General features: G+C 43.4%; 4 protein-coding genes across 5 annotated transcripts in view; 2 read left to right on the forward strand and 2 right to left on the reverse strand.

Moving 5' to 3' along the window:
• Positions 1-3,830, forward strand: part of shank2b (SH3 and multiple ankyrin repeat domains 2b) — a 150,072-nt gene extending 146,242 nt beyond the window's left edge. The window contains exon 23 of the mRNA XM_072664181.1: positions 603-3,830. Coding sequence (XP_072520282.1) covers positions 603-1,209 — 607 coding nt within the window. The 3' untranslated portion in view covers positions 1,210-3,830. The remainder of the gene's footprint in view (positions 1-602) is intronic.
• ciapin1 (cytokine induced apoptosis inhibitor 1) overlaps positions 1-20,572 on the forward strand; it is a 303,079-nt gene that overhangs the window by 275,617 nt on the left and 6,890 nt on the right. The window lies entirely within an intron of this gene.
• polr2c (RNA polymerase II subunit C) lies at positions 6,049-13,542 on the reverse strand. Its single transcript, XM_072664006.1, has 9 exons — positions 13,358-13,542; positions 12,000-12,049; positions 11,840-11,908; positions 11,680-11,732; positions 10,575-10,703; positions 10,293-10,344; positions 9,362-9,530; positions 7,400-7,474; positions 6,049-6,386 (listed from the first exon to the last, which is right to left on the reverse strand). Exons 1-9 carry the CDS (start codon positions 13,441-13,443, stop codon positions 6,242-6,244), a joined length of 828 nt encoding a protein of 275 aa, XP_072520107.1. The 5' UTR covers positions 13,444-13,542; the 3' UTR covers positions 6,049-6,241.
• coq9 (coenzyme Q9 homolog (S. cerevisiae)) overlaps positions 14,471-20,572 on the reverse strand; it is a 6,175-nt gene continuing 73 nt past the window's right edge. The window contains exons 1-9 of the mRNA XM_072663208.1: positions 20,548-20,572; positions 18,844-19,093; positions 18,610-18,745; positions 18,376-18,518; positions 18,017-18,101; positions 17,523-17,627; positions 15,884-16,039; positions 15,758-15,811; positions 14,471-15,006 (exon numbers count right to left, since the gene is read on the reverse strand). The exon at positions 20,548-20,572 is cut by the window's right edge and continues 73 nt beyond it. Coding sequence (XP_072519309.1) covers positions 14,971-15,006; positions 15,758-15,811; positions 15,884-16,039; positions 17,523-17,627; positions 18,017-18,101; positions 18,376-18,518; positions 18,610-18,745; positions 18,844-19,093; positions 20,548-20,572 — 990 coding nt within the window. The 3' untranslated portion in view covers positions 14,471-14,970. The remainder of the gene's footprint in view (positions 15,007-15,757; positions 15,812-15,883; positions 16,040-17,522; positions 17,628-18,016; positions 18,102-18,375; positions 18,519-18,609; positions 18,746-18,843; positions 19,094-20,547) is intronic.

The following is a 20,572-nucleotide window of genomic DNA, read 5'->3' on the forward strand; positions in this document are numbered from 1 at the left end:
TTTTTTCAGGTTTAGGAGCAGATTATCTCGTCACACAGAGCTCTAGGACACATGGGTCTCATTACAGAGAGAGCTGAGACTGTTCTAAACAGTTTTCATATAAATCCTCTGGGAATTATCTCACATACAAGTTCCTTTTAAGGCGAATTTAGGAATACATGCAGAAATCGAGAGAATATCCTTATAGACTCCAGAGGGTTAAACACTGAAGATATCCATGATGTGCTCGCTTGTATCATGCTTACAAAATCGATCACGATTTCGATACTTCGCCTTATTGCCCACCCCAAACTGGACAACCCTTCCACAAAATGAATTCAGCTATATTAGGGTGCATCCATTGCAGACACAGGCATTCAGATTAGTGTAAAGACCCTTCCTACAAGGGTGAGTAGGTGTCCACAAACTTTTGGACATGAAGGGTGCTTAGCTCTTTCCCTCCCGCTGTCTTTTTTGCTGAGTCCTTTCTTCTTGTTTTTGTCTCTTTCTCTCTTTTCACGGTCTGTCTCCTTTTCCGCTGACTCTTTTTTCCCCTTCTATCTCTCCTCCCTGACCCCCCTGACTCCCTCTCCCCATTTTCCTCTCTCTCTCCTTTCCAGCAGAAATCCGGACGCAGTGGTGTCCCTCGTCTCAGGTACCCAGCAGAACACCGCCGTCTCCTTCAGCGCCCAGCCCGGCCAGAACGTGCCTGCTTCCCCGTCGCCGTGCCGACAGTCCGAGAGCTTGCCCTCCTCCCCGCACCCATCGCACCCTCCACAACTCCCGCAGCACCCTCACCCTCACCACCCGCACCCCCGAGCCCCGAGTCCCATCATGTCCCCTCCGGACTCGGGCCTGAGCTGTGCCTCCTCGTCCTCGCTCCCGGCCTCGGCCGCCTCCCCCACCATGACAGACGTGTTCGGCCTCCCCACGCCGCCCCTCAGCCTGGGCACGGGCCGCAGCCGCTCGCCCTCGCCCCTCACCCTCATCCAGGCAGCCTCCAACAAGCCCTTCGCCACCAAGCCCGTGCTGGCCTGGAGCAAGCAGGACGTGGCCGACTGGCTGGAGAGCCTCAACCTGGCCGAGCACAGAGACGCCTTCATGGACAACGACATCGAGGGCAGCCACCTGCCCAGCCTGCAGAAGCAGGACCTCATCGACCTGGGGGTGACGCGCGTCGGCCACAGGATGAACATTGAGCGGGCACTCAAGTTGCTCCTGGACAGATGAGACTGGGCTTGGCTTCGCCGGGGGGTGGGGGGGACGTCACAGCCTTCTTTTGTTCATAAAAGCTTTGTTCCGGTCATTCCTCTCTCTCTCTCTCTCTCTCTCTCTCTCTTTTCTCTTTTTTTTAATTTGGTTCACTTCTTTAGTCCCTTCACTTATTTATCATTGCCTGCGGTGGATTTGATTTTTTTTTTCCAAGGAAAGACACGCGACACACACGTCCTGAAGTGAAAACAAACAAATAAACAAACAAACAAACAAACAATTTTGACACACCGCGCTAAGACTTCGTTCCGGCACAAGCACAAAAGCTATTGGTACGCAGAAGCTCCAGCCACTGACGGGACGCGACCTAGCCGACGCGCTCCAGCTGACGACTCGTTCTCTCCTTTGGCTTTTACCTTGGACTCGGGCCTGGCACAAATGCACTGAAAACCAGCAGAGCTGGCCGACCTTTTTCTATCTTTGCTAAGACGACTGATTATCCAGAGAGGATTTCTTCAGGAAAAAGGGAAGGATCGTACGTGTATCCGCTGCCTATGAAATATCGTGCTTTCCCCCCCTCCTCCTCTTACAAGCGTTCGCAATTCGCAAGTAGACGGATCTGTAAGGCCGCGAGAGCGGTTGGTGCCATGCTGTTCCTCAGTTCACATTGCTCACGGCTCTGGGACAGGCATCCTCACCACAAACACCATTTTTCCCATCTCCTCGTCTCCTTGGTTATGGTTAACTTTTACTCTTGAGTCTTTCTGAAGTCTGACTGAAGTCTTTCTACTGATATTTAGTGTCTTCCACATTGTGAGGAGGTCTAACAGCACCGCTGCCATTTCGTTCGGTTCCTGAACTCCTATTAGACTAGACAGCTTTTTTTTGTCTTCCCCTTCTGTATTTTTAGACCTTATTATCTCCCAGCTGTTTTCCTTTGTGCCACAAGATTGTGTTCTCAGTATCACGCTAGACGCTTGGCGAGAACTTAATTAAAAAACTGATTAGGAAGTCAGGTGAGGGAAGGGAGATGTTTAGGGGGAGATTTGGAGCATCAGGACTGAAGAGTGGAGGAGCTGCCTTTAGAGAAACACAGTCACTGTTTCAGCACCAATCAGCTGTCTTGAAGTCTTGGCCCGAGCACACGCTGTGTCCTGTAGGCGCATATTATTATCCATTTTTTAATGATTTTATTCAGTCATTGAACTTATTGTTTATTATTACCCTTTTAGATTCATTATTTGAATCTTTGATTTGAATATTATTGGACATTGTCTTCGGTAGGCGCACTGTTGTTGTTATTATTATTTGTCTATATTTTAACGCTCATTATTTATGATTACCCAATCGGACGGATTTTATTTGGATGTTTATTTCACGACTAGGACGTTACACGAAACCTCCACAAACTATACATATCACTGTCTCAAATTGTAAAATGGTCAATTGTTTACTGGACGTTTTAGAGTTGCTTTGTGAAGCTGCGAATGCGAGAGTGAGCGCGAGAGTGAGCGCGAGAGCGAGGTAGAGGTCCTTCTTCTATTTGTTGCTTTACGTAAACCGTAGACCATCTATCTACCTTGATGCATGTTTTAAGTTGGTGGACGGCGTTCTCACCCCTGCTGTGCTGCTGCTTTGTATTCTTACTTATTCTCCACTCCAGTGTTGGTGTTTTAATGCCCCCACCTCTTAGCCCCCCACTTTTCTCCAGTTGTTGAGGAAAGCCATGAAGTCATGACCTTATTTATTTATTTATTTATTTTGCCGGGTGGCCAAATCTGGCTTGAACATTGGCCGATCAGATAGCCCCAGAAAACATCAGCACATCCTCTGATCAAATGAATTAGGCTGAATAAGCCGGGGTCGACTCCCTGTGCATCAGCTCCACCCAAGCCTTGCGCATACTGTGTTTCAGTATCCAGCCATTCAGCCATCGGGCAAGAAACCTAACGTACGTAATTCCGGCCTTCCAACAACCAGAGCCCAACGAGGGCGGACCAGGATTTCAGTCGCTATCGGACTGAGCGACCAGCCAGCAGCTTCACACATTTCATCTTTGGTTGCGTTTAGTTCTGAGTGCTGTGGTTATGCTTGAACTGAGGGAAAAGTCATTGTAACAGATATGGATATGAATGTGAATGTGAATGGACGGGTTGAGTACCCCCCAAAACCCACCACCCCCCAGCCCCCCCGACGGTGTTCGGTGTAAGTATGCAGTGAAAGCTATTCAGCAACGTGTTTGCTTATCTCTACCTTAGAGGAGTTAGAGTTATCAATCATCTCTATATATCTTATTTTAGGAAACAGCACAGTATTTTAAAGATTTATAGAACTATTTGAGATTTTTATGACATTTAACTGATCTGTGGTGTGCCAAAAAATCTATGTGGTATCGGTTAAGAAGCAATACACAATCTTCAAGAAAACTGTTTGGTCTATTTATTTTTTTCTTTCTTATTTTTTTTGCCAGTATTCCACGTACAGTATATCAATGATATTTCAAACAGATGAAATTTATATATATATAAATAAATATATAGGTCTCAGTGAACTAGAAACTTCAGTATTTCAATATTGAGCTGATGGCTGTCACCTGCTTCTTTTTAGACCCTGTAATTAAAAAAGACAATTTAAATTTAGACATGTGTGGTGTGCATATTTTACAACGCACAGTCCAGCCGTACACACCCTACGAGACCACGCTCACTCTTAAAAAAATAAAGGTCATACAAAAGGTTCTTGAAGGGCTCCGAGTGGTGCAGTGGACTAATGTGCTGCCACTATGATCCGAGGATCGCTGGTTCGAATCACGGGTCATGATCGATGCTTGCCATCAGCAGCCGGAGTCAGAGGGAGCACAGTTGGCCTGGCTCTCTCGTAGGGGTGGGCTGATGGCACTTCCTCCCCACACCACTCCTAGTGTGATGGTGGTCAGCACGGGCATCTGTTAGCAATTGTTTCGGAGCTGGGGAGATGTGCTGGCTACCTAGCGATGCTGAATCAGCGGCAGTCTTCCCCGTTGTAGTGTTGGGGGGATTACTAGTTATAGTGGGAGTTCAGATGATTGGGGTTTGGGTAATTGGCTGTGCAAATGAGGTAAAAATATAAGCTAAATTATTAATAAAAAAAATTGCTCAAAGAACCTTCTGAAGCGCCTTTATTTACCAATAAAACGATTTACCTGAACTTGAATGTGTGAATGTACGATCCACAAATTCCACTGTTATTTTTATTTCCCCACCAGAAAAACTGAATTCTGCAATGAGGTAGCGATGCATCCTAAACTCACTGAGGTTTCCAGAAGGACGTATTCAATTAGATTTGGATATTACGTCTTTATTTTACTATACATAGATGTGTCTCTCGCACCTTGGGTGAAGATTGAACTCACTGGATCTATGTTGCTGTAATTTTGTGCTACAAATCCTTTTATTTATTTTAGAGTAAAAACTATTAAGGTCAAAGAGAGAAGTTTATGTGACTGCACTTTTCCTCTAAATCCTCAATACTCATGTATGGAAAAACCAAAACTCACAGGAAGAAATAAATATGATATTACACAAACTGGCGTCCGGGTTTATCTAGCGTTTCTTTCAGGAGGTGAAAGTGTCTGCAGTGGCCTTCCGTTATTGTGGCGAAATCCGTTCTACAGAGACTTTGCTGTCATCAGCAGCTCTAGCTCTAGCAAACATGTCAATACAGGCTTGAAACTGTTGCCCATTTAAAGCAGCATTATGTGTAAATTGGTGTTCTTTGCTCCTGGGCTCCCCCTACAGTTGTGAAGAGTCACTTCATCATTCACTTTAATTCCACTGCAGTAAATATAAATGGTGCTTTGAGCACCCCCTCATGGACAGCTGTACACATGCATTTCTGGACAAGCTGAGAGATCCAGAAGCAGCAGAATCTGAAGGTAGAGACGGTAGAGGCGGAAGTCTCGTGTAGGGTTGGGCAGTATAATGGTAATACCGAGGACGGTCTACAGTGGTAACGCTCCTAAGACCCTTGACCATGTGCTCTCGGATATTCTCTAAACAGGTGTGATTTGAGTCTCAGTCAGCTGGAACACGACCTGTACAGTGGTGTTTAGCCTGCTAGCTAACTCCTCAAGCCTGGTGGGTGACACGGGTGGCAGGGGAGCCTGATGCTTAGTCTGGTGGGTGACACAGGTGCCAGGGGAGCCTGACAGTCAGTCTGGTGGGTGACACGGGTGGCAAGGGAGCCTGACAGTCAGTCTGGTGGGTGACACAGGTGGCAAGGAAGCCTGGTGGTCAGCGTGGTGGGTGACACGGGTGGCAAGGAAGCCTGGTGCTCAGTCTGGTGGGTGACACGGGTGGCAAGGAAGCCTGGTGCTCAGTCTGGTGGGTGACCTGGGTGGCAGGGGAGCCTGGTGCCCAGTCTGGTGGGTGACATGGGTGGCAGGGAAGCCTAGTGCGCAGTCTGGTGGGTGACCGGGGAGCCTGGCTCTCAGTCTGGTGGGTGACACGGGTGGCAAGGAAGCCTGGTGCTCAGTCTGGTGGGTGACACGGGTGGCAAGGAAGCCTGGTGCTCAGCCTGTTGGGTGACCTGGGTGGCAGGGGAGCCTGGTGCCCAGTCTGGTGGGTGACATGGGTGGCAGGGAAGCCTAGTGCGCAGTCTGGTGGGTGACCGGGGAGCCTGGCTCTCAGTCTGGTGGGTGACACGGGTGGCAAAGAAGCCTGGTGGTCAGTCTGGTCCGGTCTGATCATCTGCTATGATGGGCTCATCATCAGTATGAATTATTCAGCTATTATATGCTGCCCTCTAGTGTTTGGGGTGTGGATTTTTCCTCCAAATATTCCAAGAAGAATGTTACGCTTTAAAAATCACATTTTGCTTTATTATCAAGAATATTCTCCATCACTAGTCAAAACGTCAAAACACGTAAAAAAAAAAAAAAAAAAAAAGCATTAACAGAAATATCCTACTGTACAAAATTCACCCGTTACTTTCAAACTGCTTGAAGAACGAGTACATACATACAGGTATCCATCGTCACTCTGTAATAACACTAAGCTCCAGTCTGGTGGTTTTAATTAATGGTGAGGACGTCACTCTGGATCTCGTGGCTCAGCTGCGTCTGCAGGTCACTCAGTTTCTTCTTCAGCACAGCAAGAGCCGACATCACTATGGTCTCCGGTCGCAGTGAACCGCATGACTCCACGTTGAAGTAGAACCTGAGGAGCATCACCAATCACGTCAATGAGACAAGTCTTTTGTCATTACATACACTATATGTCCAAATGTTTGTAGACGCCTCTTCTAATGAATGCATTCAGCTACTTCATGTTGCACGCTACTGCCGATGCACAACTACAGATGTGCAAATGCACACACACAGCTTGTCTAGTTCATGTAAAGAAGTACTGTGAATGGAGTAGGACTTTCTGCAGCAGGTAAACATGAATCTTTTGGTGCCAGGTGTGGGCTAGAGGGGTATAAAGCCCCCCAGCATTGAGCCGCGGATCAGTGGAAGAACTGTGTTCTCTGGAATGATGATCAGTTGGGGAGTTGGGGACGATGAGGTGGGGTGGTGATCATCATCATCATCATCATCCAACATCCTGGCCTCACTAACGCTAAAGCTTGTTGCTAAATGCAATCAAATCTTCACAGCAATGTTCCTCCAAAATCTACTGGAAAGCCTTTTTTCCCTGGACAGTAGAGACAGTTACTCCAACAAAAGCAGGATCAGCTCTTTTAATACCCTTGATTTTAGAAGAAAAACTGAATAAGCAGACGTCCCAATACTTTTGTCCGTTTGCGCCAAAAAATGCCAAGTCGTTTCCGTATGTGTGCATAGCATAAGCCTACTGCAGCTTAGCCTGAGCTCAAACCTTCCTCCTGGTCTGCATGGGCTAAAAATGGGTGCTTGCTTGTGCGTAAGCAAGCACATCAAGGCAGATCGCTGCAGCAGTGACTGTCACCAAGTTCTGCTTCTTTTGCCTGAGGCAGACGACTTTTCCTGGACGTCTCAGACGTCGCTAAGACTCTCTGAACGTGGGAACTCGCTACACCTGGAAGAAATCCTGCTGAATGCTCTTTTACTGCACCACAGTGAGTGCGTTTATGTTATTATCAGTGGCGGCATGTGCATGTATTTCACACACACTCGCCACCTACTGGACAGGAAGTGAATTTTGATTTACAGTATCCTAATCTGTCAAAATGACGGACGGTGTACTCTTACCGTTCAGGTTTGCCGTTGGGGTCGTACGGAGCTTGCACTTCTTCTTCCTCAATCTCAGAGTACTCACTCTTGGGCCTGAGACACAGAGAAGACAGCCAATGAAGGTTTCATGTCCATGCAATTATAACTACAACTATAAACTATTTAAGTTGAAGTTTTTATTTGCATACTTCAGATTTCAGGTTATTGAAGCAGAGCGGGTAGCAGAAGGCTAGTGTAGCATTCTCTATGGCAGACTAGTGTTCAATTCCCTAGCTGGGTAAGCCCATCAAACTACACCATTGAGAGCCTGTTTACTCCTGGCTAATGCGTCGTTGCAATGTGTGCATGTTATCATAGGGGGTGCAAGGTCTTGTAGGGAAGTTTGCATCCAACCTGTCAGCTTTTTTTTGCCGCTTGTCACCAAAGGAAAATAATTGCACTCCAAAGTCTACTCCTCTGCGTAGAGGAACACTGGAGGTTCTACAATGTCATGGAACAGTAGACGATTATTGCAATTCAGTAAAGACTATATCAGAAATGGAGCCTATTTAACCCGAAAGGGAACAAACTCTGTAATACTGGCATCATAAACCAGTAAACAGTTTTTTTAGACGCATTTCCACCTGCATAACAGAATCCGATCCGAATACCCTTGTTATTCACCTCTGAATCACCTCTGAATGTGGTTTGAGTGATCTGATCATAATCCGATCACAATGCGTCTTGAGGGGCGCTTCCTTCACACCTGGCTTTTCATGTGGACAAGTGAAATCCGAGATCCGTGATCCGATCACCAAAAACAACACTGTTAACGGCAGGCTTAAACACTGCACACACCTACCAGTGTAACATGATTCACATGTAACTCTGGGTAAGAGCGTCAGACACACTGTAAATGTAGATGTAAATTCCAACAGGAGCTTAAACTGGGAAAACTATTCATTTTTCCAACTTCATGTGTAAATAAAGTCAATCAATGTGAGGTTTGGTGTGAAATGGCTCACTGTAGAGAAACGTAGGAACTTAGAAGTATGTAAATTGATGCATCTCCACAGAATTCCTGTAGCTGCTGCCCACATCAGATTCAAACCCCTGACTCTGGCCTACAAAGCCAAGACTGGACCGGCCAGCCCCTCCGTACTTGATGGCGATGTTCAAAAGCCGATCTGCACCAAGAACCCTTCCAGCTTCAAGTACGGCTCGGCTCGACCCGCCATCCCTTAAGATCCACGGAAGACGAGCGTCCAGACTTTTTACTGTCCTGCACCGAAGTGGTGGAACGAACTTCCCCTGGGTGTCCAACGCTCGCTGTCCTCAAACCCAGACTGAAGACCCTCCTCTTCTGAGAGGACTGAGTGTGTAGAGGATTGTGTTTCCAGACTGACTTCTGTATTTAGTAGTCTGAGATTAGAGGTATTTTTGGATTCTAGCTGATATAAACAAGCTGAGGGTATTTTCTGAATGAACAGTGAAGAACTTTTGCAGATCGCTCCGGATAAGAGTGTCTGCTGAACACCGTCAAGATTATATAAATGGAATGTTTGTGAATGACACAAATATATTTTTCTATATGTTTTTGTATATATAATTTGAATAAAAGTCGTCTTTGTGTACAGTATTACCTGACTTTGGCATCAGGCGGCATATTCAGAACCATTTCCTGTAACGCAGCCATTCATCACCACTGTGAGCAATTTTGACCTAACAAGTTTCTGCAGAGCGTTTCACACCAAACCCACTCTGAACGACTGTTTACATCTTGAAAGATTAATTATTCAGAACATTTTTCAAAGACTGAGCAGAATTTCCAGCTGGCTCACTAAAACAAAAGGGCCTAATCATCTCTACACGAAGCTGCTACCCAGCAGTGAAGAAAGGCTTGCTGGGTGCTCAGAGTGCTAATTCCGACACTGCACTGATAACTACTTCATGGAATCATGCGACGAGTGTTTAACTAATATGGCATAAAACAGAGCCTACCATTCCTCAGGGCGGGGGTACACGGTGTGTCTCAGTGCGTTATCTGGGTCATACTCGAACGCCACCCCCGCTGTTGGATTCCACTTGGCGTGTTCCTTGCCGAAGCCCTTCTTGGCATATGCTCTGAGGCGCAGCTCTTGGCCCTTTCGAAGCTTCACCAGCAGGATGTCTACAATCAAGACAGGAACTAAATCAATCTGCTTACATAACCTTACATAAACAGAAAATCTGATTTTTTGAACAACCTTGAGAGCTCTTGCCCCGCTATGAAGCGGCGCATGAGGGATTCTGATTGCACTGCTCGCGAGGACACTCAACAACGAGCCAAAATATGTTCCAGGTTACTGATGACTGGTTTGTGGGGGGTAACGTCAATTAAATCTGCCTAATCAGTCTCTTTTATAGCAATGTTGTAGGGTTGCAAAAGTTCAGAAGTTTTGGATGGAGCACCACCACAATCATTTCAGAGAACATAGTTCCTTCCACTGCTCCACAGCTCTATGCTGGGGGGCTTTATACCCCTCTATAAGCCCACGCCTGGCATTAGGTAGGATGCTAAGAGGTTCATATGCTACAGAGATTCCTATTCTATCGAATATATGTCTCTACAGGGATGGGAAAAGCAGGGGTGTCCACAAACGTTTGCACATATAGTGTCTCATTGTGAGGTTTGGGATGCAGCAGATCAAACCCAGCCAGGACAGCAAAGAGGTGGATCTGAAAGGGGAGGAGAGCAGGGTGTGTTTATAAGGAACGCTGCCACTTTTCAGCTCTAGGAGAGAGGGAGGACCAGAAAAGGCAGCAGTGGCTCTAAATGAAAAGGTCAGATACCTCCTGTAAATCACCAGTAAACAACCTGCTGAGCATTTTATTAACAAACAGCTACAGTTCTTCCAACGTAAAGAAAAGAAAGTTAAGGAGCTGTTCTCACCGTCCTGCTCCACATAGTCATTCGGGTCATTATCTCGACTTCTGGAGGTCACCTGAAGAACAGGACACAAGATCATACTTTAGGTTTTTGTGCAAATGTGAGACAGGTCTGCTAAAATTTACAGAAGAGAGTATCAGGAGAGGGGTGTCAATCCCCGGTGATGCTACAGCCATCTATGGTTGGGAGCCCCGAGGAACATAACTGGCCACAGTCTTTCTGGCTGGGCGTATGTTGTTTGACTATATTATAGAAGCTAATACTGGTTCAGATTAGTGGACTCACAGGAATGACTCGAGGGTTGTTCGACAACAGATCCCGTGAAGTCACGTGTCGTGTCTGGTCCTCTGTGCACCTCACGTCCAACGTCAGTTCAACAGAGCACTCTGGACAGAAGTCATCACACGTGCAGTCCTGACAAAGATTCAAGAGACAATAAATCAGCATCAGTCAAGATCCGTGCCAAAAAGCCGTTGACAGTCACAAGAATACAAGCTATTTGTCTCAGCGAGTATCTACCTGTAATTAACTCTATATAACATTAGAATAAACCCAAATAGGCACAAAGTCAGTGGTCAGTGAGAGTGTCTACCTGTAATTAACTCTATATAACATTACAATAAACCGAAATAAACATAAAGTCAGTGGTCAGTGAGAGCGTCTACCTGTAATTAACTCTATATAACATTAGAATAAACCCAAATAGGCACAAAGTCAGTGGTCAGTGAGAGTGTCTACCTGTAATTAACTCTATATAACATTAGAATAAACCCAAATAAACATAAAGTCAGTGGTCAGTGAGAGTCTCTACCTGTAATTAACTCTATATAACATTAGAATAAACCCAAATAAACATAAAGTCAGTGGTCAGTGAGAGTATTTACCTGTAGTTAACTCAATATAACATTAGAATAAACACAAATAAACAAAGCTAGTAGTCAGTGAGTGTCTACCTGAAATAAACAAACACAGTGGTCAGTGAGAGTGTCTACCTGTAATTATCTCTATATAACATTAGAATAAACCCAAATAAACATAAAGTCAGTGGACAGTGAGAGTGTCTACCTGTAATTAACCCTATACAACATTAAAAGTACCCAAATAAACATAATGTCAGTGGTCAGCTGCTGGTCAGTAAAATTACTCATATGCTAGTTAGAAGAGCACAGGTTTGGGTGCTGATCATCTTTGTAAACTCCAGACAATTCCACCAGCAGCTTACCTGATTTACTTTAATGAAGGACCAATTAGATAAACTAGGTGCCTGGGGGGGCTTTGGGAAAGGTTCAGCTGGTTTATTTATATTTGTTGTGATGTTGGCATTATTCTAAACAGATGAACTCTGTAACTGCCCTGGTAAACAGCTTGTCAGACACATCAGTAAACTCACCCTTGAGTACTGCATCTTGTCAACTATGTCATCGCTGGTGAGGGGGATGAGTCCTAAACAGAAACAAGTCACTAGAGCTGTGAAGAATACACTTACACTGCACAAAAGGCACCAACAACACAATCAGGAGGAATCTGGAGATGACTGGAAATGTACACACCCACTCTGTGTGCGATGAACTCATCATGGAGCACTGAAGAGTTGGCATCGATCTGGACCCAGTCGATGGCTGAGGTATTGGATTCGGGTTAGACTGGGGACACTTCAAATACTGACAGTAACAGTGTGTGTGTTTATATATGTTAGGTTAGGACACTCACCAATGGTGGGGACTTCTGACATGAACACACGTCGAATAGAGTTTGCGACCCTGGAATAAGAAGGAGGAACAGTGATTGACAGCGAGGAAAGAGTGTGGACGTCTGTTTAGGGTGAGATACATCACAGCACGTATGAAACACTTGTAATGACATGAAAACCATGATAAATGTTGCTATTATAAGGCTGCAGACTACAAGAGGAATACTCTTAATTACCTTTTGATTTTAGCTACATATCATATTCACAACCATCCATCAAAACTAGCTTTACTCCTAAAACTCCTCTTATCTGCTCCATAGATAGATTATAGACAGACATTTAATCTAATATATATATATACACATATATACACACACACACACACACACACACAGTCTCTAAAGAGACAGATACATACATACAGACAGACAGATGCATACAGACAGACAAACAGATACATACATACATGTAGACACAGACAGACAGACATACATGTAGACAGACAGACAGATGCATACAGACATACATACATGTAGACAGACAGACAGATGCATACAGACACACACAGACAGATACATACAGACACATAGACAGACAGACAGATACATACAGACACATAGACAGATACATACAGACACAGACAGATACATACAGACACATAGACAGATACATACAGACACATAGACAGATACATACAGACACAGACAGATACATACAGACACAGACAGATACATACAGACACATAGACAGATACATACAGACACATAGACAGACAGACAGATACATACAGACACATAGACAGATACATACAGACACATAGACAGATACATACAGACACATAGACAGATACATACAGACACATAGACAGATACATACAGACACATAGACAGATACATACAGACACATAGACAGATACATACAGACACAGACAGATACATACAGACACAGACAGATACATACAGACAGACAGACAGATAAATACATACACAGACAGACATATAGATAGATAAATAGACAGACAGACACAGGCAGACATTTAATATATATACAGACAGACAGACAGGTGTGCTTGGTTATTAATACAGATAAACAGACAATAGGTTGTAGCAGTTAGTAGTTTGGAGTTAATGTAGCTAAGATTTCTAGAGCCTTGTTTTGCCTTTATTTCTGTGTATTTATAAAAGCTCGCATTATAAAGGTATTAGAAATGTAATGAAACACAAAAGCAGCTTAAAAGCACCAAAACCGCCAACAACCACAACCACAACACTGCCGCTAAAGCTAAGGCTAATGCTAAAGCTAAGGCTAATGCTAAAGCTAATGCTAAAGCTAAGGCTAATGCTAAAGCTAGCACTGATGCCGCCGCTGCAGCACTCACGCTAAATCCGTGTTCTCGATGACAAACTTCACATTTTCGTCCGACAGCTCGGTGATTTTCACGGTGGGCTGGTTGGCGTACGGCATGCTGAGAGCCGCAGTTCAGCTTAAACCGGAGTAACGCGAACAGAGAGGAGCTGCCACTGCTGCGCGGACTCCAGCGCCCGGAGACACACTGAGCCCAGGCTGTGCTCACACCCGGGGCCGTGCGAGAACCGCCGCCTAGGAACCTTTATTTCACAGCGACGATCTGAACGAAACCAGGTCAAACATTAATAATGTAATAATAATAATAATAATAATAATATTATTAATAATGTAATATCAAATAAAAAGCACGAACATTAAGACACGAAGTACTATATGTAAAAAAAATATATATATAAATCATAATATTCTTTATTAATATTAAAGTGTTTATTATTAATAATAAAACTCTTTATCAATATTCAACATTTCCAGTAATGTAGCTACATCCATTAAGTACAGTATTGCCACATCTGAACTTTAAGGGCTTTGGAAAACCAAGTTTATTTATTTTAAAATAAGTTTTTAAAGAACATAATAAAGATTCAAAATCCCAATATTAATTACCAAACATATTTTCAGTTTTATTTCAGGATGTATATGATAAACAGCCTCTTAAAACAATTTGGGCAGTTTAAGAACGTTTAATAGATCTCTCATTATGAGCTTTATTTAATATTTAAACTTTTATGCAAATAAGTCATTTTTTTTTTTTTACATTTCCATACAATTACAATAATTATAGTCATTAAATACTTAATTATCTATATCACAGACAGCTATCAAGTTATCTGACAACATTTGTTTGTTTTATATATATATATATATATATATATATATATATATATATATATACACACACACTATTTATACATTTAAATATATATCATATAAATAATCTATCTGTCCACATATTTATGAAATATTGCTAAATAGCAAATAACAGCTAACCTTTATTGGAAACAAAATTAGTCAATAAATAAATAAATCATATTCTGCTGATTGTTTGATTGGTTCCAGAGAGAAAACAGATCAATAACTGATATACTCACTGAAATGAGTGCTTAAAACAAATGATTCACAGAAATAATGTCCAAGTGCTTTATTGTGAAACTCAAATCACTCACATAAGGCCTAACAAAACATGTTCAAGTATAACGCATATTTATTCTGCTTATACAGGGAGTTAAAGTGTTGGTAAGGAGGCTGGGAAGACTGAACTGAGCCATTTCACGCCTGTAAATCAGGGGTGACTGACTTGCTGGATATTTACAGACCCACAGAATCAACAACATCTGAGTATTAGAGCTGGGTATGTCAGGGCTGCAGGTCAGGAGATCTCTAGATGTTTGAATCTCCCTGCTGTAAAAAAAATAGACAGAAGAGACTGACAGCTATGGCACTGAGACCACATTAAAGTGACTTGGGGGCAACAAAGAATAACAAGAAACTGCCCCCTGGTCCAAACTGCATTTGAAATTATAGCAAGACAGACACTTCAGCAATCCTCAGAAAAGAGCAGGTCATCAGAGTGTCGGGTATCGGTGACGGGTTGTGGATAGACATTTTGGAGAAAAACACAAAGCTTCATCGTCTCTGGTTCACCCCCGAGATGTTCTTCAGCTGTAGACCAGAACACAAGAGAGGTGTCAAGCCAGAACTTAACCATGCATATACACACTCAGGACCACAGAACTATAATGCCTATAATGCTATAGCATTATAGAAGCCCTATAAGTCCATTAATTAACAGGCACTATACGTCTAAAAGTTTGTGGACACCTCTACGAATTAATGCATTCAGCTACTTTAAGTTGCACCTATTGCTGACACAGATGTGGTAATGCACACAAGCACACACAGCTAATCTAATCCCTGTAGAGAAGAACTATGCAATAGAATAGGACTCTCTGGAGTAGATCAGCATTGGTAAACCCATTGGCATCATGCTGCCTAATGCCAGGTGTGGGCTAGAGTGGGGGTATAAAGCGCCCCAGCATTGAGCTGTGGAGCAGTGGAAGAACTGTGTTCTTGTGAATGATGGATGGTTGGGGGGTTTGGGATGATGAGGTGGGGTGGTGATCATCATCATCATCATCATCATCATCAAACATCCTGACCTCACTAACGCCCTTGTCGACGAATGCAATCACATCCTGACAGCTATGCTCCTCCAAAATCTAGTAAAAAGTCTTCTTCCCTGGACAGCAAAGACAGTTACTCCAAAAAAAGCAGGAGAAACTCTTTTTAATACCCTTGCTTTCAGTAGAAACAATGAATGAGCAGGTGTCCCAATACTTTTGTCACTATAAGGGATCTCTAATATCTGATAGTCTACAGAAAGCTTGCAGGCTGTAAATCAAACAGCACTGACCGTAACTGCAGCTCCCATCAGCCCCTGAACTACAGCCTCTCCAGTCAACTGCACCTGCAAAGAGAACGGCACACTCAGTCCCATTAAGTCCAACATCAAAAGACACCACAGTCTAATTCACCATACCTGTTTGGCAGTGTTGGCCATGTTGACCACATCCTGGATGCGGTTGTCGAGGAAGGCCCAGGTATCTTCAAAGTCAGGGGAGGAGTCTTGCACCATCACCAGCTCTGTGGTGTTGTAGATGCCGGTTAGCGCTGCTCGTCTGGTGTACCAGTTCAGCTGAGTCACGGTCAGCAGGACAGGCACAGGTAGAGGAGGATAAAGATGCAGTACTTTAATAAACACAAGCAAAGATGCAGCCGGAGGTTTAAGTGGAAATAATGACTTTTGCTAAGAAACTGATTATGAATTAATCACACGAGAGAGCGAGAATTTAATGTGAGCAGGGAGAACGGTGTCTCCGTCATTCCCACTCCGGGCCGGAACGCTGCTGCTACTGCACTATGGAGGTTTGGTGGTGGAGCTGCAGGAGGAGAACCTCTCTCCAGAACTGCTGCTGTGTAACACTGCGTAACCCATAGTGTCATATTAGTGTAAAATCCTGTAGTGTTACTCCACCGCCTCTACAGTCCACATGCTGCTCTACCTTCAGATGCTGCTTCTGCAGCTCTCAGCTTGTCCACAAAAGCATGTATACAGCTGTCCATGAGGGGGTGCTCAAAGCACAATTTGTATTTACTGCTGCAGAGTAAAAGTGAATTACACTCCCCACCTCTAGAGGGTGTCCAGGAGCAACAATACCAAGAAACGTTAATTTAAAATCTCTGTTAGAAGCTTAAAAAGACTAAACTAATATATGTCTTACCTCTAATAAGTATAAATTAAGTATAAGGTCTAAAAACACAACAGCCATTTAACCATTTGCATGTCTTCTCAAATTTGCTTTTAAAGGCACTTGTATATCAAATAATCCCCACAGCTATCATATCAAAATGTCCAGAACATTCTCAGCTCTCCCCATTGACCTAGAGAACTGTGTGAGGAGATACTCTAAATCTAAAAAACCCAAAGTCAGATTTGAGAATTTCTACTTCTTACATTTAGAAATATCTCATAAAAACATGCCTTTACTCACATGGACGAATTGTTTGAGTACATTTACATTTATGGCATTTAGCTGGCGCTCTAATCCAGGTTACTCACATTACAGATGTGGGCCAATGCAGTGTTAGGAGTCTTGCCCAAGGACTATTATTGGTGTAGTGCAGCACAGTCACCCAGACTGGAAATCGAACGCTGGTCTCAAACATGTTGTAATAGCGCACTGGCACCTAGTGGTTTTATCTGTTGCGCCACACCAACCACACCTTGAGTCTTAGTCTTAGCCTCGTAACCTGGGATGTGCGTCACGTATGATATGCTGATAAGATGCAGTTGAAAGGCCGGGCTCTACAGATTTAGAAAATGTGCTGTATTATCATTACAATATGAATAGAAACTGAATTTGACGCGTCAGAGACGTTTGCAGACTCCAGGGGAGTTGAACAAAACTGCTGGGTCAAATACTGCCGCTTTCCAAGCCTTTCATTAGATTAGACCTTCATAGACCAGACTGTGGAAAAGCAACAGAAATAACAGCTTCTTGCTTTAGTCTTTACCAGTTTAGGACGGCTTAACGAAGGATCACAGAAACATCAACACTCATCCTACTCAGAGTGAACTCCTCAGAGTGGAGAATTTGGGGTTCAGAGGAGTTACTCACGTCTGTGGAGCGATCCCCTGCGTAGTACCAAATGTCATCCACCAGTGTGGACAGGTGCTTCAGACTGTCTGGGATGTTGTGAGGGAGCAGCAGTACACTCATCGCCTACAGAGGATGAAATTAGTTTATTGAATTTTTCACTTGTTCTCCAAATTTAGTGCTGTCAATTAACCCCCCTTCACTAGTGCCTTCTAGCCACCAGGAGAGAGCACAGCTAATTGTGAGTCTGGCTGCAGATGGCAAAGCAGCATGGCTCGGTTCAGTGGTTCCCGACACTGAAGCCGAAAGTATATATACACACCACACATATATACATATACACTATATATACAGAAATATATATATATACACACACACACACACACGTGTGTATGTGTGTGTATATATACTTTCGGCTTCAGTGTCGGGAATCCTGAGCCATGCCGCTTTGCCATCTGCAGCCGGACTCACTAATAGATATTACATTATTATATATATATATATGATCGGCACACCTGTGGCCATGTGTCGATATATGGAATCAGCATCCTCAGTCGAGTCTCCACCGCATCTCTGAGGAACTCTGCGGTCTTCTTCTTTCTGGAAATCAGGATCACAGGATCATTAAGAATCAGCACCACAAGCAATTCAGCCCAAAGCAGCATGATTTGATTGAGTTTTTTGGTTTGTTCGTTTTTGCTCCTGGGCTCCCCCTACAGTTGGGGATTGATAAGATAAGATAAGATAATCATTCATTAGTCCCACAGTGGGGAAATTCTCAATGGAATTTACTTTTACACCACTGTTGTAAAAACAAATCACAGAAGAGCTGTGAGGTGACGTGTTTAGGGCACGATCAGAGACGGATGCTCACTCTGCTTGGCCAAGCTGGACTTTATTATGCTGCTCTGCCAGAATATCCGCAAGCTGAACGTTGCACTGGCCGACGAAATGCAGCACCAAGTCTCCTGCACCGTTATCGAACATTCCAGCAGACGCAGCTGACAGGCCGACAGTCTACGATCACAAAAAGAAAAGAGCTCATGTACACGGCAAACCTCCTTTAACCAGTCAAGCTCATATTACACTCAGAACTGATTCAGCAGACCTCCGCTCCAGCGGCGATGGCATCTACAGTCCAACCGTGCTGAGGGACAAACTCGAGCGCAGCGGTGAGGATTCGAGTCTGGAGCTGCTCCTCAGTCTCGTAGTCCTCTGCCTGTTCACCGCTCTGGTCCTGATAACTGAGGGGTATATTATAATCATGCATAGTTTTAATAAACACATAAGAAATAAGATGCATATTATACATGCAAGACCCTCAGTGTAGTGCTACTCTAACCTGGTGTTAAGCTGGGGGTCCTCATGCTGAGTACCAGGGTCAGACGCTGAGGCTTGCCCTGTGGAAGAAGATGATGATGATGATGATGATGAGCCCTCTCTGGATTCCTGGGCCCGGTAGTGCTCATGGTGGGACGGAGGTGGGACGGTCGGGTCACTTTTGGGGTCGTCAGCAAGCCGCAGCAGGGCAGCACGATGAAAGCCACGTCTCAAACCGTTGTACTGGGGAGCGGGGCATGTCTGACTCACTACTGCTGGGAAAACATGGGACAGTAAGCAGTTACAATGACATGCAGGGTCCATAAACCTAAACCGACCACAACTCTTCACCTACTTTACTCTCCACTTCTCCACTAATCCCATTGCTGCTCAAAGCACTGCACAGCCTTGTCTGAGCTCTAGGAGTTCCTGTAGCCCAGTAAACCTGAGGTGGTCCCTCGAACTAGGCAGAGTAGTAGATCCTTTATAGCTGGGATCCTTGTCTGTCAAATGCTTTTCCTTAGGAGCTCTGTGATTGTTCATCATATATATGCTATATAAGAGGTCCACTTGTAATGTTTTAAGTAGGTTTATGCAACAAATATAGTTATAATTATTTTTTATAAAAATAAATTCATTAATAAAATTAATTATTACATTTTTTTTGTACAATTTTACATTTCCCAACCTCTCTTTATCCCTTAGAATTTAACCAGCTGTTTTACGAGCATTATTTTATGTAGCGGATATATGCAAATCTGGTTTTGACACTTACGTAGCTCGGTATATACATCTGCATGTATTATTAAAGACCATACAGAAGCAGTCTGGCTGAAGCACTTCTTAATAAATTTGGCACGAATGTGCAGTGGCTAAACAACTACAATTTTTAAATATTTTATAATAAAGAAATATTTTTAAATACTATTTTTATAGTTATTTTATAGAGATTAAATTAGCGTGTATGGTTATGCAAATCTGTTTTTGTGACATCACAAAAGTAATTACATCAAAAAAGGGCACTTTTATAGCTTAGTGACCACATCTGGAGCGGAGAATTAATGGCTTGTTTTCAAATAAAGGTTTATTTTTATTTAAAAAATTAAAAATCTGGTTTCTTATGATACATGACCTTAAGGTTTCACCTTTGACTTTAACCTTTTTCCCTCAACACTTTCACTTCTCTTTATTCTGGCCACACTTTTATGGCAAATGCAAGATTTATTACTTGAGTTTTACTATATAAGCAATGTTAGAAAGGTGTAAGAAAGCTTTATTTAATTTTATTTTAATTTATTTTGCAGGGAATTAGAACAGATCTAGTTTCAAAACTATTAAATAATAATGAAATAAGCATTAAATGATAAATAATAATGAAATAAGCATTAAAACACGTATCTAATGTCTGAAAGTGCCTTAAAGGTGTTTAATACACAACAGCTGTTTTAGACATTACAGCTGCCAAACCTCTTTTGGAGCTAATTATTGATCCTCGTCGTTGCTGTAGCAGATTTACGTGAAGAAATACTTCCAATAATCGATACTGATTGATGTTTACTTTCCTGCTAATGTTACTATTTCCGTCCTTCATGATCACCTTGCCCTTTCTCAGATGACAGACCAGGTTTTACACCTAACAGGACCGAATTTCCCCCAGAAAGGCACCACATGAGCCGCGCAAAATGCACAAAGTAGCCATGATCCAGACTCACTATGCCCGGCTTACCGCTGCCGAGCCCCCGCAGGCTCCG

Source organism: Salminus brasiliensis, chromosome 19 (genome assembly GCF_030463535.1).
Source record: "Salminus brasiliensis chromosome 19, fSalBra1.hap2, whole genome shotgun sequence".
Taxonomy (NCBI): Eukaryota; Metazoa; Chordata; class Actinopteri; order Characiformes; family Bryconidae; genus Salminus; species Salminus brasiliensis.

Coding starts and splice junctions, on each gene's coding strand:
- polr2c (XM_072664006.1), bottom strand. CDS start 13,443: ATGCCGTACGCCAACCAGCCCACCGTGAAAATCACCGAGCTGTCGGAC. Junction 12,050..13,357: donor ATCGAGAACACGGATTTAGC/GTGAGTGCTGCA, acceptor TTCTTATTCCAG/GGTCGCAAACTCTATTCGAC. Junction 7,475..9,361: donor TACCCCCGCCCTGAGGAATG/GTAGGCTCTGTT, acceptor TCTGTGTCTCAG/GCCCAAGAGTGAGTACTCTG.